Here is a 13,280-nt window from a genome sequence, read left to right on the forward strand (position 1 = left end):
TTTACGTTGGATAAAAAAATTTATACAAAGTTTTATTACTAAGTTGTTTTTAACCAAAATTTATAACATGTTTTGAAATACGTTCTGAATGGTGAAATCACGTTTAGGATGTGAAATCCGCAACTCTGAAAAAATATTAGCTTCTAAAAAATCACATACAAAATGTGAAAACGTAAAACTAAACAAGTTAGATTTAAAATCAGTTTTACCGATATTCATCCAAACACTATTTATGGGACTACAAATATATGAAGGTTGACTTTGTTAGACATGAGATTAGAGACTACAAAAGTTTGTCTAGAGATTCCAAGCAGGGAATTAAACGGTTTTGGCTTCATTTGAAATTTCATTGATAGCATATTGATAAATTCGTATAAATATTTTAAATAAAAAAAATCGTTAATAAATGCTTCATCAACTAATAAAAAAAAGGCACAAAGGAAAAAAACTCTAAACATATAAATGAAGCGTTTATAATTTCAGAGAATAGCTACTTGAATATTCCTTAACAAGTTCTGTTGAAGAAAAACCTTCAAAGTGATCATAAGGAAAGAAAATAAGCATGCACTCAATTTTTGTGGAAGTAATGATGTCAAACACAACTTTTCCAAATTGCAACTAAGGATCAAGACTTGCACTACCTATCATTCTTTTGGTATGTCATGCCCCCTCAAGAAAATTACTTATCTTTTTACCCATAAAAATAACAATCTGAGTACATGATACAGGGCTGCTATGTTTCTTCGCTTCAAGAAAAACAAAATAAATTTTGTGTACTTTTTTATGTTTTTTATCTTTTAGGAACCAATGAACGTAGTGACCATAACATTATGTTCCGCTATAAATACTTGTAGTAGCTTCACTCTCCACACATACCAAAAACAATTCTAAAGTTCTTTTTCTTATGATGGAGCTGTTGTGGAAAACTCATAAGAGGGTACACGTGACACCATTTTTCCTCCTCTCTTACTCTATCCACTCTTAGAAGTATTCTCATATTCTGTTCTTAGTATATGCACAACTTTAGTGCATATACTTACAACTTCATTTTCTAACAATCTATTTTCATGGATGTATTGTCTATGCAGGTGATTAGGATAGCTTTTGCTCTCCTTTTGGTTGTGCTGAGTTCAGAGAGAGTAGAGAGTAGAAAGGCCAAAGTTGTGACCACTTCCTTAGAGTACAATGCTATAAACTGCAGAGCTCACAGTGCTTCATTGACAGATTTTGGTGGTGTTGGAGATGGAAAAACTTCCAACACAAAGGCATTTCAGTCTGCAATAAGTCGCCTGAGTCAGTATGCTTCTGAAGGTGGTTCTCAGCTCTACGTTCCTGCAGGAAAATGGCTCACTGGTAGTTTCAACCTCACAAGTCACTTCACTCTCTATCTAGACAAAGGTGCCGTTCTCCTTGCTTCTCAGGTATCCCATTTCTACACCTTTGATATGAGGTTTTACAGCATAGTAAGTTTTCATTTTGTGCTTTATGAAAACACTTTATGAACTCCACCGCCTTCTGCCCAAACTATTAGCTCTGATACCAATTGTTGAGAGTACTAGAGGAGTTAATACTAGAAATACCTCCTTACAATGGATGATGAACAAATCATATAAATGAGTTTGACATCACTTCTTAATTAAAAACCTGAAGGCATTAAGTCTTTCTCATTTATATGTTCTTCAACGTATCTAACACTATTTGAAGTGAGACTTTCATTCATACTTGCACATCAACACTATGTACGTCATTTTGGGTTACCCCACAAATTTTCACCACATATATGTTAGATCAGAGACTTCCATGTGTTAGAATCTGTTGTTTTATGAGCACTAAAATAAAGTCTTTCACAATTTTCACCCCTCACATAACTGTCAAGCTTTTGCTTTTCAAAGTGGTATTATTGTTCCAAAGCCTTTCTTTCGAAGTGGTATTATTATTACTCACAAAGCTACCAAAATCTTTTCCTGATGCTTTTTCTACTGACTCTGGTGTTTGAGATAGTGTTGTTGTACCAATCACTTGGCTTCATCTGCCTGTGCTTGCACCTTTCCTTTTGGCAGTATTTTGCTGCAACTGTTTCCAAGTCTGATGACACTATGACAGAACAAAACAAGCAATGAAATACATTAAGAGATGCTCTAAAAATTCATTAGTTTTATAGCATGACAGGAAACATCAGGAGAGATTTCATTGGAAGAAAATCAAAGACTCTTTGAATTTTCTTGTTTTTTTTGTTGACAACCAAATTAAATTCATTGGACAATAATGAGCCTCTAGTTATCTCTTTCCACCATATCAGTCCTTACAGAAATAAAGTAATAGTACTTGTTGTAACTTTATGTCCAAATTAAAATTTGAACTCTGATCTTTATTAAAGAATATAAGTGTTGAACCTAATGTGCAAATAATTTTTAGTTGCTGTTATTTGTCACCATCATAGACTAATTGCTCATTTTTTAAAACGGGAATAGAGAATTTAAAAGGGGTTCACGTGAGTTACAAAAAGGGAAGATGTCAGATAAATAATATGTCACAAGTTTCCCCACTTTCTACCGAGAATATGAGAGCATTATTAGGTTCATGAGAGCAATATTCTTAAAAAATTCAACAATACACATAGTCCAAAAATCCCACACCAACTTCTTTATCATGGCACTTTTGGCCTATTCGTACATCCAGACAACAACTTCAACAGTGTCATAGAGTGGTCCATTACACATTTGTCTTGTGTTTTCTAGGACAACGGTTCCAAATGTGGCACATTTTTGGCACTTTCATGTGTGCTTTTGCTAACTCTATTTGTATTAAAAAAAATGGTTTAGGATATAACTGAGTGGCCTGTGCTTGAACCCCTCCCATCATACGGTAGAGGAAGAGACGCACCAGCAGGAAGATTCACAAGCCTCATATTTGGCACAAACCTCACTGATGTTATTGTCACAGGTACGAGGCAAAAAGAAAGTTTCAGTTATATGTATCCAAAGGGTTTCAGTTCTAATTACCAAGATTTGTTTCCTCCCATATTTTTTATGACTGAGCATATAATTATTGATCACTATACAAAATATTAATATGACGTGATGATAAAGAAATGAGTTTAATAAGCATATCCATTGATAGAAGCTTTTTTAGACCGTGAATCAATCAAAATGTATTCTTGATATAATTTTTAAAGTAATTAGAAGATTATTAATGACACTCTTTATAATATACTTTCTTTTCAACATTTTGATATTGATTAAAATTTATTGAAAATTACAAATTTTATTGAGTCATATTATTAAATTAGATGAGAGACTCGTTAAAAGAGACGTAAGATCTAGCAAAATTTATAATTTTCAATAAATTTTAGTCAATAATAAAGAGCAATAAAATTTCTATTAAATGTTTATGTAAAAAACTAAAAATATTTTACATTGATGTATATAAATTAAACTCTTAAAATTAGATTAGAATATATTCTTCTTCTTTTATGATGATGATGTAATATCAATCATGACCCTTTTGTTCACAGGTGAAAATGGCACCATAGATGGTCAGGGTGAGTTTTGGTGGCAGCAATTTCACAGTAAAAAGCTGAAATACACTCGGCCGTACCTGATTGAATTAATGTTCTCAGAAAACATTCAAATCTCAAATTTAACTCTCCTCAATTCCCCTTCATGGAATGTTCATCCTGTTTACAGCAGGTAATCCCACTTGTCTTCAAGTCTTATATAAAAATGTGCTTAGATATACATTTCATCAGGCAACACTGATATAGTTACTCTCGAACTGTCTTTTATTTTCAAGAATATAACAAAAATTTCAATATGATGCAGCAATATCATTGTACAAGGCATCACCATTTTTGCTCCTGTCAAATCTCCAAACACTGATGGCATCAACCCAGGTCAGTATTTCAAATTCTTCGAATATAGAATAATGTATAGCAAGCAAGTATTGGATTCAATGAAGTTTATGTAACCATAGAATAGAGTTTTGTTTGGATTGTTAAATAAACATTTGCCCTAACTCTTTTTTTTTCTTCAGATTCTTGCACAAATGTGAGAATTGAAGATTGTTATATAGTTTCTGGGGATGACTGTGTGGCTGTTAAGAGTGGATGGGATGAGTATGGCATAAAATTTGGGCGGCCTACCAAACAGCTAGTGATCAGAAGACTAACATGCATTTCACCCTACAGTGCAACCATTGCCTTGGGAAGTGAGATGTCTGGTGGTATCCAAGATGTGAGAGCTGAGGACATCACAGCCATCCAAACAGAATCAGGGGTCAGAATCAAGACAGCAGTAGGGAGAGGAGGGTATGTGAAGGACATATATGTGAAGAGAATGACCTTGCATACTATGAAATGGGCATTTAAGATGACTGGTGACTACAACTCACATGCTGATAGCCACTATGACCCTAATGCATTGCCTGAGATAAAAAACATCAACTACAGAGATGTTGTGGCTGAAAATGTGACCATAGCTGCGAGGTTTCAAGGAATATCCAATGACCCCTTTACAGGAATCTGCATTGCCAATGTGACACTTGGGATGGCAGCCAAGGCCAAGAAGCAACCATGGACCTGCACTGATATTGAAGGGATCACGAGTGGAGTGACCCCTCCACCTTGTGGTTTGTTGCCTGATCAGGGGCCAGAGAAGATCAAAGCATGTGATTTCCCTGCAGATAGTCTACCTATTGACATGTTGGAGCTTAAGAAATGCACCTACAGCATGACATATGTTGTAATGTAGTAGTCTATGTAAGTTGTTGATTTAGGAGTAGTCTTTCTCAGACTATCAAGTAAGCATTTCTCAAGTTAAGAAGTGAATGGTATTTCAAAATATAGAAATGAAAGGGTTTTCTTTTCTTCTCTCCTTGTTTGTGGAACTTGATGGCTTGATGCTGCTGTAAGTTTTAAAGTTAATATTATCAAAATTTTCTGTTCAAGTTTTGCCATGAGTATCCCATGCATATTCATTCAAATTAAGCATAAAACTGAAAAGACAAAAAGAGTGATCATGGCAGGTGAGCAAGAGCAACCCAAGGTAGTTTCTGAAAACATTTTCAAACACCAACAAACCATTACATTTTTTATGTCATACAATGGGATAATGTCTGTCCCCACAAATGAAAAGTTTATGATAACAACCTTGGAAGAACTGCACCACAAAAACTAGTTGTAAATTGTAGAGCAAAAAACCTCATTAACCTCACACTAGAATCTCATACTTTTGATATGGGACTCAAATAATATACCTGGCAATTGGATCATAAGAGTTTCCTTTCATAATATAACTGTCTAAATTCTAAAAGATGGAGAAACTGACAGCATCAGTTAACAGCACTAAAGTGTTTGTCCTAGTCTAAGCTGAAGGATAGAAATACAACTACAAATGAGTCAGGATATTTCTGCTGAAACCTTCAAGTAATGCTGCTTGGCTTTTAATATTCCAACAGTACATCTCAACAATACATTATCCAAGAATGTGAAATAATAATCAAATGAAAGACAACCTCACAAAGTCTCATTAAATAATATAATTTAACAAAAAAAATCTCAGTATATCCAATATGCTAAATACTTTTGTGGAGAACAGACAACTCCCCAGCAGTGTTGTAAACCAGTCAAAACCTATTTCACTATGCACATACAATAATAAATGCAAAATATCAATAAATCGTTGGATCAGGATTGCATATCACAGATTCTCTCCAAATGAGTTCCTTGATATCTTCTTCAGTGAATGATGGTTGCTCAAAATCAAAACTGAAAGGTCTAACACAAACAGGTTCTTCATTAATATCATGAAGAGGTGCCAAGTAAGGGTGGCACAGAGCCTCATCAACTGCAAAGCATGATAACGTACCATTAATAAAAATATAGACAAAAAGAAAATCTGACGCAAGAAACGATAGAATCTTTGCCAAATGGTCAACTGTATCACAAGCAGTAAGCAGGCTCTGCATATATATATATATATATATTTAACATTTTCAAATTAATAGAAACTTAGAAAATGAATACATAATTGAGATGATAATTTTGCTTTGGATACCCAATTAGTTTGAATTATAAGCAACGCTTAGGATATGGACAGAATTAAACGGCTTCACTGAAGAATTGGTCTTGGACAAAAGACAATAGCATAGATGTAACCAACCCCTCTGGTGGAAAAAGGTTACGGTTGTTATTATTTTCGTTGTAACCAACATTTAATATTCAATGTTATCAAAGACGAATACATATTTTCATATTCAGATTTCAGCTACAACTTCATGGGCATGGTAATGGTATAGCACTATTTCAAGTTAATCATGGTACGAATATTTAAACGAGATGAAATACAAACTACAGTAAGAAGAAAATGAGTATACGCACGCACTTAACCAATAACAACCTGGTCATTGATTTGGTTGTTCTAACTTAAAGAAATTTGCAGAGGTCAGCAAACTCTACATTGATTTTAAAGGGCAATTTATAAAACAAAATCACAAGGATTGCACCTAAAATAAGAAAGAAAAAAAATTATATCCTTTTACCTGTGATACGTCTATTTGGATCAAAGACAAGCATTTTTTCTAACAAATCAACAGCACCAGGAGACATGCTTGGAAATCTAGCAGCAAATTGTTTCCTTGGATATTGTGGAAGCTGTCTCACATATCTACGAGCATTATCACTTCGTAGAAATCCAAGGCTAGTGTCATCAGGTGAACCTATGAGCTTTTTAAAACAAGGAAAATTTGTCAAACTTAAACTAATTTTTAAATATGAAGACCAAGTCTGAAAATGAGAGATAAGTTGCAATCAGTAGGGAAAAATGTACAACTTAATGCAAATTGTGAGATCGAAGCCAGCTGGAACCTAATGACTTATCTATCCAGTCATATTTTACCCATTTTTTTATTTCTCAAAGTTGAAGTTCTCCACCTTATGTCTACCCTCCCCTCCCCCCCCCCCCCCCCCAACCCCACCCTGGTGCATTGGTTTAGACATGGCGATACAGGTTCACAATACACAAAATGCTGAAGAAATGCAAAAATTTCACCAAGGAGGTCTAGAAATGATTTTAGTCCTGACTTTAATATTGCAACAACAACTCCTATCAGTCTTCTATTCACAACCACAAAACACTTGAATGAGTTTTTGTTATCATCTCCTCAATTAGGGTAAATTTTGTAAATAATCAATAGTGTATTGTCAGTCCTATGGCTATTTCAGTAATTTTCATTAGGGTCTTTCTAAGACTGATCTAGTTCTATTTATTTAATTTTATGGACCTTTTCTAGAGGTTTATTTATTTATTTATTTGAGGTCCTTCTTGAGTTATTTTTATTTAGGCTTTCATTATGTGTATTAGAGGCTTACTATTAGACTTGAGACTAAAGTTCAGACTACACAAGTTTCACCAGCCCTATATATGTGATGCAACCAGCTACAAAAGACAACAGAAAATAAAAAATAAAAAAAATCAATTTTAGGGAAATACCCTAGCCACCAATGTTGTGATGATGAGTCTCTTTCTCTTAGGTGTGAAAACCTACGGACATTAGGGGAGATTCTCAATTTTTGTTCTTCTCAATTTCTACTGCTGTTCTTACTATTTTCCTTATTAAGAATCAAATCTGAGCCCTTAAAATTATTATTCTTTGAGTTCCTTAGAATGTCTCCTTTAACAATCATCTTTTTGCTAGCAAACCATCAATCCCTGCATATCCCATATGACTCCAGTTTTCCTAACCTTTTGTAACAAAATTTCCCTAATTTTTGTGCTTAATTCCCCAAGAAAACCCTAACTTTGATCCATTGAATCTTGCGCCTTATCTGTCCTGAATCAAATGATAAACATAGAATTTCTTTCTCTTTTTATCTAATTGCAAGTGGTTCCAACATTCTAATATATAAAAGAAAAATAAAATTGAATGAAAGCACAATAAGCATGCTTGCAATTCAGGAACCATCTGTAAAAAAGTATCATTCAGCATTCAGGATCTCTAGCTAATACATACCTCTGTAATCAGACTGAGCTGGTGAACATAATCTCTCCCGGGAAATAGGGGTTGCCGTGTTATGATTTCACCAAGGATGCAACCCACAGACCATATGTCAATGGCAGCAGTATATTCTGAGCAATTAAGAAGTAATTCTGGAGCTCGGTACCACCGAGTAACCACATACTCAGTCATGAAATCAGTTTCAGATGTAGTTCTAGCGAGACCAAAGTCTGCAATCTTAAGATCACAGTTGGCATTCAGTAGCAAGTTGCTAGGCTTTAGATCACGGTGCAGAACATTTGCTGAGTGTACATATTTGAGTCCTCGTAATAACTGATACAGAAAATACTGGAAAATGTATCTTATCAGTCACTGTGAGACAGTATAAATATCTTTGGTTATATAAATCCATGTAGGTTGAGTACTGTTTTAATTCAAAACAAAAAGGTTAGAGCCAAGGAGATTCCAAACAGTAAGAAGGAAATTCAGAACTGCCAAAAGCTCTTGGGAATTTTGATTAAGCTAATCCAAGCATGCTATTTAACTTTAGTTTGGCAATAATTTTAAAAGGGAAAATAATCTAGAGATCATTCAACAAGATAGATTAAAAAGCACATGCTTAAAGAAATAGTTTTAGTGCTAACCCGACAATGATCATCAGTCAATTGTTGACTAGATCGAATTATTTGATGCAGATCAGTATCCATTAACTCATAAACAATGTACACATCGTTGAAGTTATCCCTCTGTGGTGGGCGAATAATGTCTTTAAGGGTTATCACCTACATTAGAGAAGTAACTTATAAGTAAGAAGCCTTGTTTCAAATAGAACTCTAATAATGATTGTAGAATCCAAATCCAATCAGGAAACTTCCATGAAACAAAGTGAATGTATATCTAGAGACCGACTACAAGATGACAAGCACTTGTTCTAGAGAAATCACCATCGTTTGATCCATTTACAGATGAAGAAATCATTCCAACAAAATTTGAGCAAGAATTCCATTAGAAAGCTACTTACAAACCAACAAGATTATACTTTCTACTATCTAATTTACTCCATTCAAAAGCCAGTTCTAGTTTGATGAATATGATTAAATGATAGTGAAGACCAGATATTAACCAGCGTGCTTAAATTGTTAAATTTCAGCAAAACAGGTCAAAAAACCTATGCATCTAGAGAAAATATTGTACAGTAATATATTCATAAGTAGTTCAGTTCATAAAGATTAAAATCACATCTATACGTCAAAATTTTGCATTATGCCACATGATATTCTACTGCATTGAGGTTTATGCATCTAAAAACTTCAACCAACTTTGAAGAATGAAACTTGATTTTAGTAATCCAGTAATGTAACTCAGGGATAACAATTTCATGACACCATAATACTAATACCAACTCTTAATAGGTTTTGACTCACAAAAATACGTGTTTTTCACTATATACAAATTAGAAAACTTTTTCAGGAAGATTAAATATAAAACGGTAAGAAGGGTAATTAAGCCAAAAAAGAAAGGTACACAAGCAAATATAATGTAGTTACATAAAAAAAAAAAAAAAAAAAAAGTTATATTCCATTACCTGTATCTCGATATCAATTAAACAAATATGCCAGAATACACAGATATTTCGATATGTAATTTTCAAGACTTTTGAATTTATAGAAAGACAGCGTAATAAAAAAGTATATCAATAATTACTTCTACCAAATTATACATATGGTCATGGGTTCTAAAGCAAATGCCTAAATTGAACTGCTCAACAGGATCACACATTAAAGATCCTTCATCACAATTAAATTATGGAAAAATTTCCTATGGTTGCAGTGTGACAGACACAACCCAAAAATAAGAGGCAGAAACAAAGAAATAAAAATATGAGGCAATAATAAGTCAAACAGGAAAGTTCATAATGTTACTGCTACAGATGGAAAATGGCACTCTCTTGATATCTGAATTTGACAGGGGAAAAAAAGCAATACAAATGAGGGAAACAAGGTTTAGATGTGAGAATACAAGAAAAAAAAGTTTATTTAAATTACATTTTCATGATCCATGTGCCGAAGAAGTTTAATTTCTCGTAGATTCCTTATGGCATCTATTCTGTTGTCAAATGCATTCCCAACCTTCTTAATGGCAACTTCTTCACGGGTCTCTGCATTTACAGCAGCACTGGAGGAAAATGAAAACACAACATTGTCCCTCACATTGTTGGTAACAGAATGTAAATACATATAAAAGAAAAGACAAGTCATTGTCTAACACACCAAATTCTAATAAACCTTCTACAAGATTCAAATTATCTTCAGTTTAATGAGTCTGAAAATCCAGATGATTGTGTTATTTACAGTGCCAACAAATACACCAAAGTGCCAAATTCTAGCAGCCTGGCTATGATACTCGACTAGTGTCAGCCAAATATGTAAACTAAGCTCTTTAACAAGATAATCTGAGGTTAACCTATAAATCCTTGATGGGGTTATTTTATGGTATTTGTCTGAGGGGATATTTTATGAGGATTATTTTTATAAAGTTATTACACAAACATACTCCACAATGACGAGATATTGTCCGCTTTGGGCCTTAGCCCTCACGGTTTTGCTTTTGGTCATCACCCAAAAGGCCTCTCAATCATTGAAGTATGTTTGTGCTATATTTTTTGTTATTTCTTGTTTTATTTTATCGATGTGGGACTTGTTTGTATCCCAGCAATCCTAAACCCAAAAAACTAGATTTGATTAAATAAACCCCACGAAAATGAAACTTGATTCTCTTTCAATTACTCTACTCCAATCAATCAAACTCAAACAATGATCACAAAGAATATATTTTAGCACAATAGCACACATTCAGCTCAGGAATCACATCAGTTCCGTATTAAAAGCATTGAAGAAAAAATACAAATTTTCAAAATCACTTCAATCCCCATTCGCACAAGTAACAGATACAAGCCAAACATCAACTTGAACTAAACCCCGCGAGTCCGCGACAAAAGTCCAGAATACCAGCTTACAAACAAGCCAACCACCAAATGGACTAACTAAGATAAAACCTATTCCAACAAATACACAATCACCTATGATTCTGAGCTTCCCCTTACATTCAAATCCAAAATCAACAAAAAGGCCATTGACCACCATCAGATACCACTTCCTTGCTTTCAGAGCCAAGTGTTCCAAACCCCAATAAGATTCCAAATTATTATATGGTCTGGAACTACTACATGTCCATGGTTCTGATGAATTTCAAGTGACCCATAATCGAGTTTCATTAATTCTTTCCAGTTACATGTCACGTGAAGATTCATAAGAACGATGGACACACGGTGGTATCAGACTATACAATAGTTTTTATTTTTACCAAAAATGCAAAAAAAAAAAAAAATACATAGCTAAAAAAAGAGCAACCCTTTATCCCAAAACACCCCCACAAACAACAAAAACAACACACAAACGAATGAATTCAGCCAAAAAAAAAGAAACTCAACTGCAGATTTTACTTACCAAACAATACCATATGCCCCTCTTCCCACGGGGCGAATAGGAGGAACATACTTCCTAGAGACCTCAAAGAGGTTACCATAGATATTGTACTGAACATAGCGTCCACCATGAGTCGGAACTCCTCTGATGTCAGCTGACTCAAGAGCCATGTCTGGTGCGGAATCCAAAACCAGAGAAAAAAGAATGAAACAGACCCAACAAAGAAAGCAAGGATTTTTAAGAGAAAGGAGCTAAATTGGTGAAGTGGGGTGTTTTGAATTTAAGAGTAGTAAAAGTCGTGGGCATTTCGTTTGGGTGAGGTGAGAGTGAGACTTTCGGGGACAGTGTAGGAGAGAGAAAAACGAGGATGTAAGTAAGACTAAGAGTAAGAGAGAGAGTGAGAGTAGGTGTGTGTGTGTTTGCTTTGTCTTGCCTACATAAGCGTGAGCGTCTGTATGTGAACTCGTGAAGATGTGGCACTTTTTGGAGCTTTGATTTTTTCTTTTTTTCCTTTCATACTATCTCTCAATTTTCGGTGTGATTTTGGACTAAATGTTTTTTACTCATTTTGAACTTTTGATGTTGGATAGAGAATGTTGTGTTTGAAAGTCAAGTTTAATTCAATTGGAATTGAAAAAAAAAAATACACTCATAATTTTTTTTATGCATCCAAATGTGTATTTTTCAATTAAATATATTTTAAGCAGATATTCAAGGTAGATGTCGAAAATTGTTCGTGAACGAAGAAAATAAAAAAAATTCGTAAAATCAAATTTTATTTTTCATTGGCTGGTGGTTCAGACTTTCGCAATCTACCAACATATTACTTGTTGATTAAAAAACATGCATGTGAAATTAAAAGTATCTATTTTTATGTTAAATTAATGTCATAATTTTAATTTATATTTTATTGAAAAATATTTGTTATTCTTTAATTTAAAAAAATGAAATTTAATTTTGATTTAAATATAATTTTTATCCTTATAATTTATCATTTTTCTTTTTTAGGATTGGTTTGGTTAAGATGAAATGGATGAGAAATAAGAAATTGAGAATGAAAATAAGATAGTAGAAATAAATTGAGAAGTTTGATAGATAAAAAATAAGGTGAGAAATTAAAAAGTTGTGTGTCTCTCTCCCTTTTCTTTATTCTCTTTCTTATATATCTTCTCATATATTTCTCTTCAACTAAATAACTAAATTTTTATTTTATTTCTTATTTATATCTACTCATCTATTTCTCTCTTATCTATTTTTTTCGTTTTATTTTCACCTATTTATTTCCTATCTACCAAACACAATTAGTTTCTATAAAATTTTATGTTATTCTTTCATTTCAATATTTTATAATGTTTCAAAAATAGTCTTTATAAACAACTATTGTGAAGAAAAAAAATTTCTACTTGTCGAATGGAATATATATTATATTTATTATATTTCACTTCACAATTATCACTACATAGATAAATTGATTTTTTTAACATTTTTTAGACAAAATTTTAAAATACACTTCTCTTCACCACAGGCAAACCCTCACCTTCGTGATTGTACTTGTTTTCTCTAATTCAAATGACATTGGAAATTCTAAACCTCTCAATCCAAACCCCAATCTCCCAACAAGAAGTAACTTCTCACGCTTGGCTACAATCTCATCGTGCAAGAGCTCATGCGTCACAAGATGTCCACCACTCTACTACTGTTACCATCAATGTTGTCTCCTCTATGACCAAGAAAAATTATGTCAGTTAGCTCAAAACCATTGTCACCTATTACGACCATTGTAGTAGCAATGGGTGGGTCATC

The 13,280-nt window shown here is 33.5% G+C and overlaps 2 protein-coding genes across 2 annotated transcripts; one reads left to right on the forward strand and one right to left on the reverse strand.

Moving 5' to 3' along the window:
• The first annotated feature begins 779 nt into the window (after positions 1 to 779).
• LOC109802098 (putative polygalacturonase) lies at positions 780 to 4,944 on the forward strand. The gene is made up of 6 exons (XM_020363311.3): positions 780 to 937; positions 1,089 to 1,421; positions 2,823 to 2,943; positions 3,515 to 3,689; positions 3,822 to 3,892; positions 4,033 to 4,944. The coding sequence occupies exons 1-6, from the start codon at positions 905 to 907 to the stop codon at positions 4,746 to 4,748; spliced, it is 1,449 nt and encodes a 482-aa protein (XP_020218900.1). The 5' UTR covers positions 780 to 904; the 3' UTR covers positions 4,749 to 4,944.
• Positions 4,945 to 5,403: 459 nt separating this feature from the next.
• LOC109802099 (mitogen-activated protein kinase homolog MMK2) lies at positions 5,404 to 11,900 on the reverse strand. Its single transcript, XM_020363312.3, has 6 exons — positions 11,499 to 11,900; positions 10,038 to 10,167; positions 8,637 to 8,774; positions 8,008 to 8,340; positions 6,538 to 6,721; positions 5,404 to 5,843 (listed from the first exon to the last, which is right to left on the reverse strand). The coding sequence occupies exons 1-6, from the start codon at positions 11,645 to 11,647 to the stop codon at positions 5,668 to 5,670; spliced, it is 1,110 nt and encodes a 369-aa protein (XP_020218901.1). The 5' UTR covers positions 11,648 to 11,900; the 3' UTR covers positions 5,404 to 5,667.
• Between the last annotated feature and the right edge of the window lie 1,380 nt (positions 11,901 to 13,280).

This window comes from Cajanus cajan, chromosome 4 (genome assembly GCF_000230855.2).
Source record: "Cajanus cajan strain Asha chromosome 4, NIPB_CcT2T_4, whole genome shotgun sequence".
Lineage (NCBI taxonomy): Eukaryota > Viridiplantae > Streptophyta > Magnoliopsida > Fabales > Fabaceae > Cajanus > Cajanus cajan.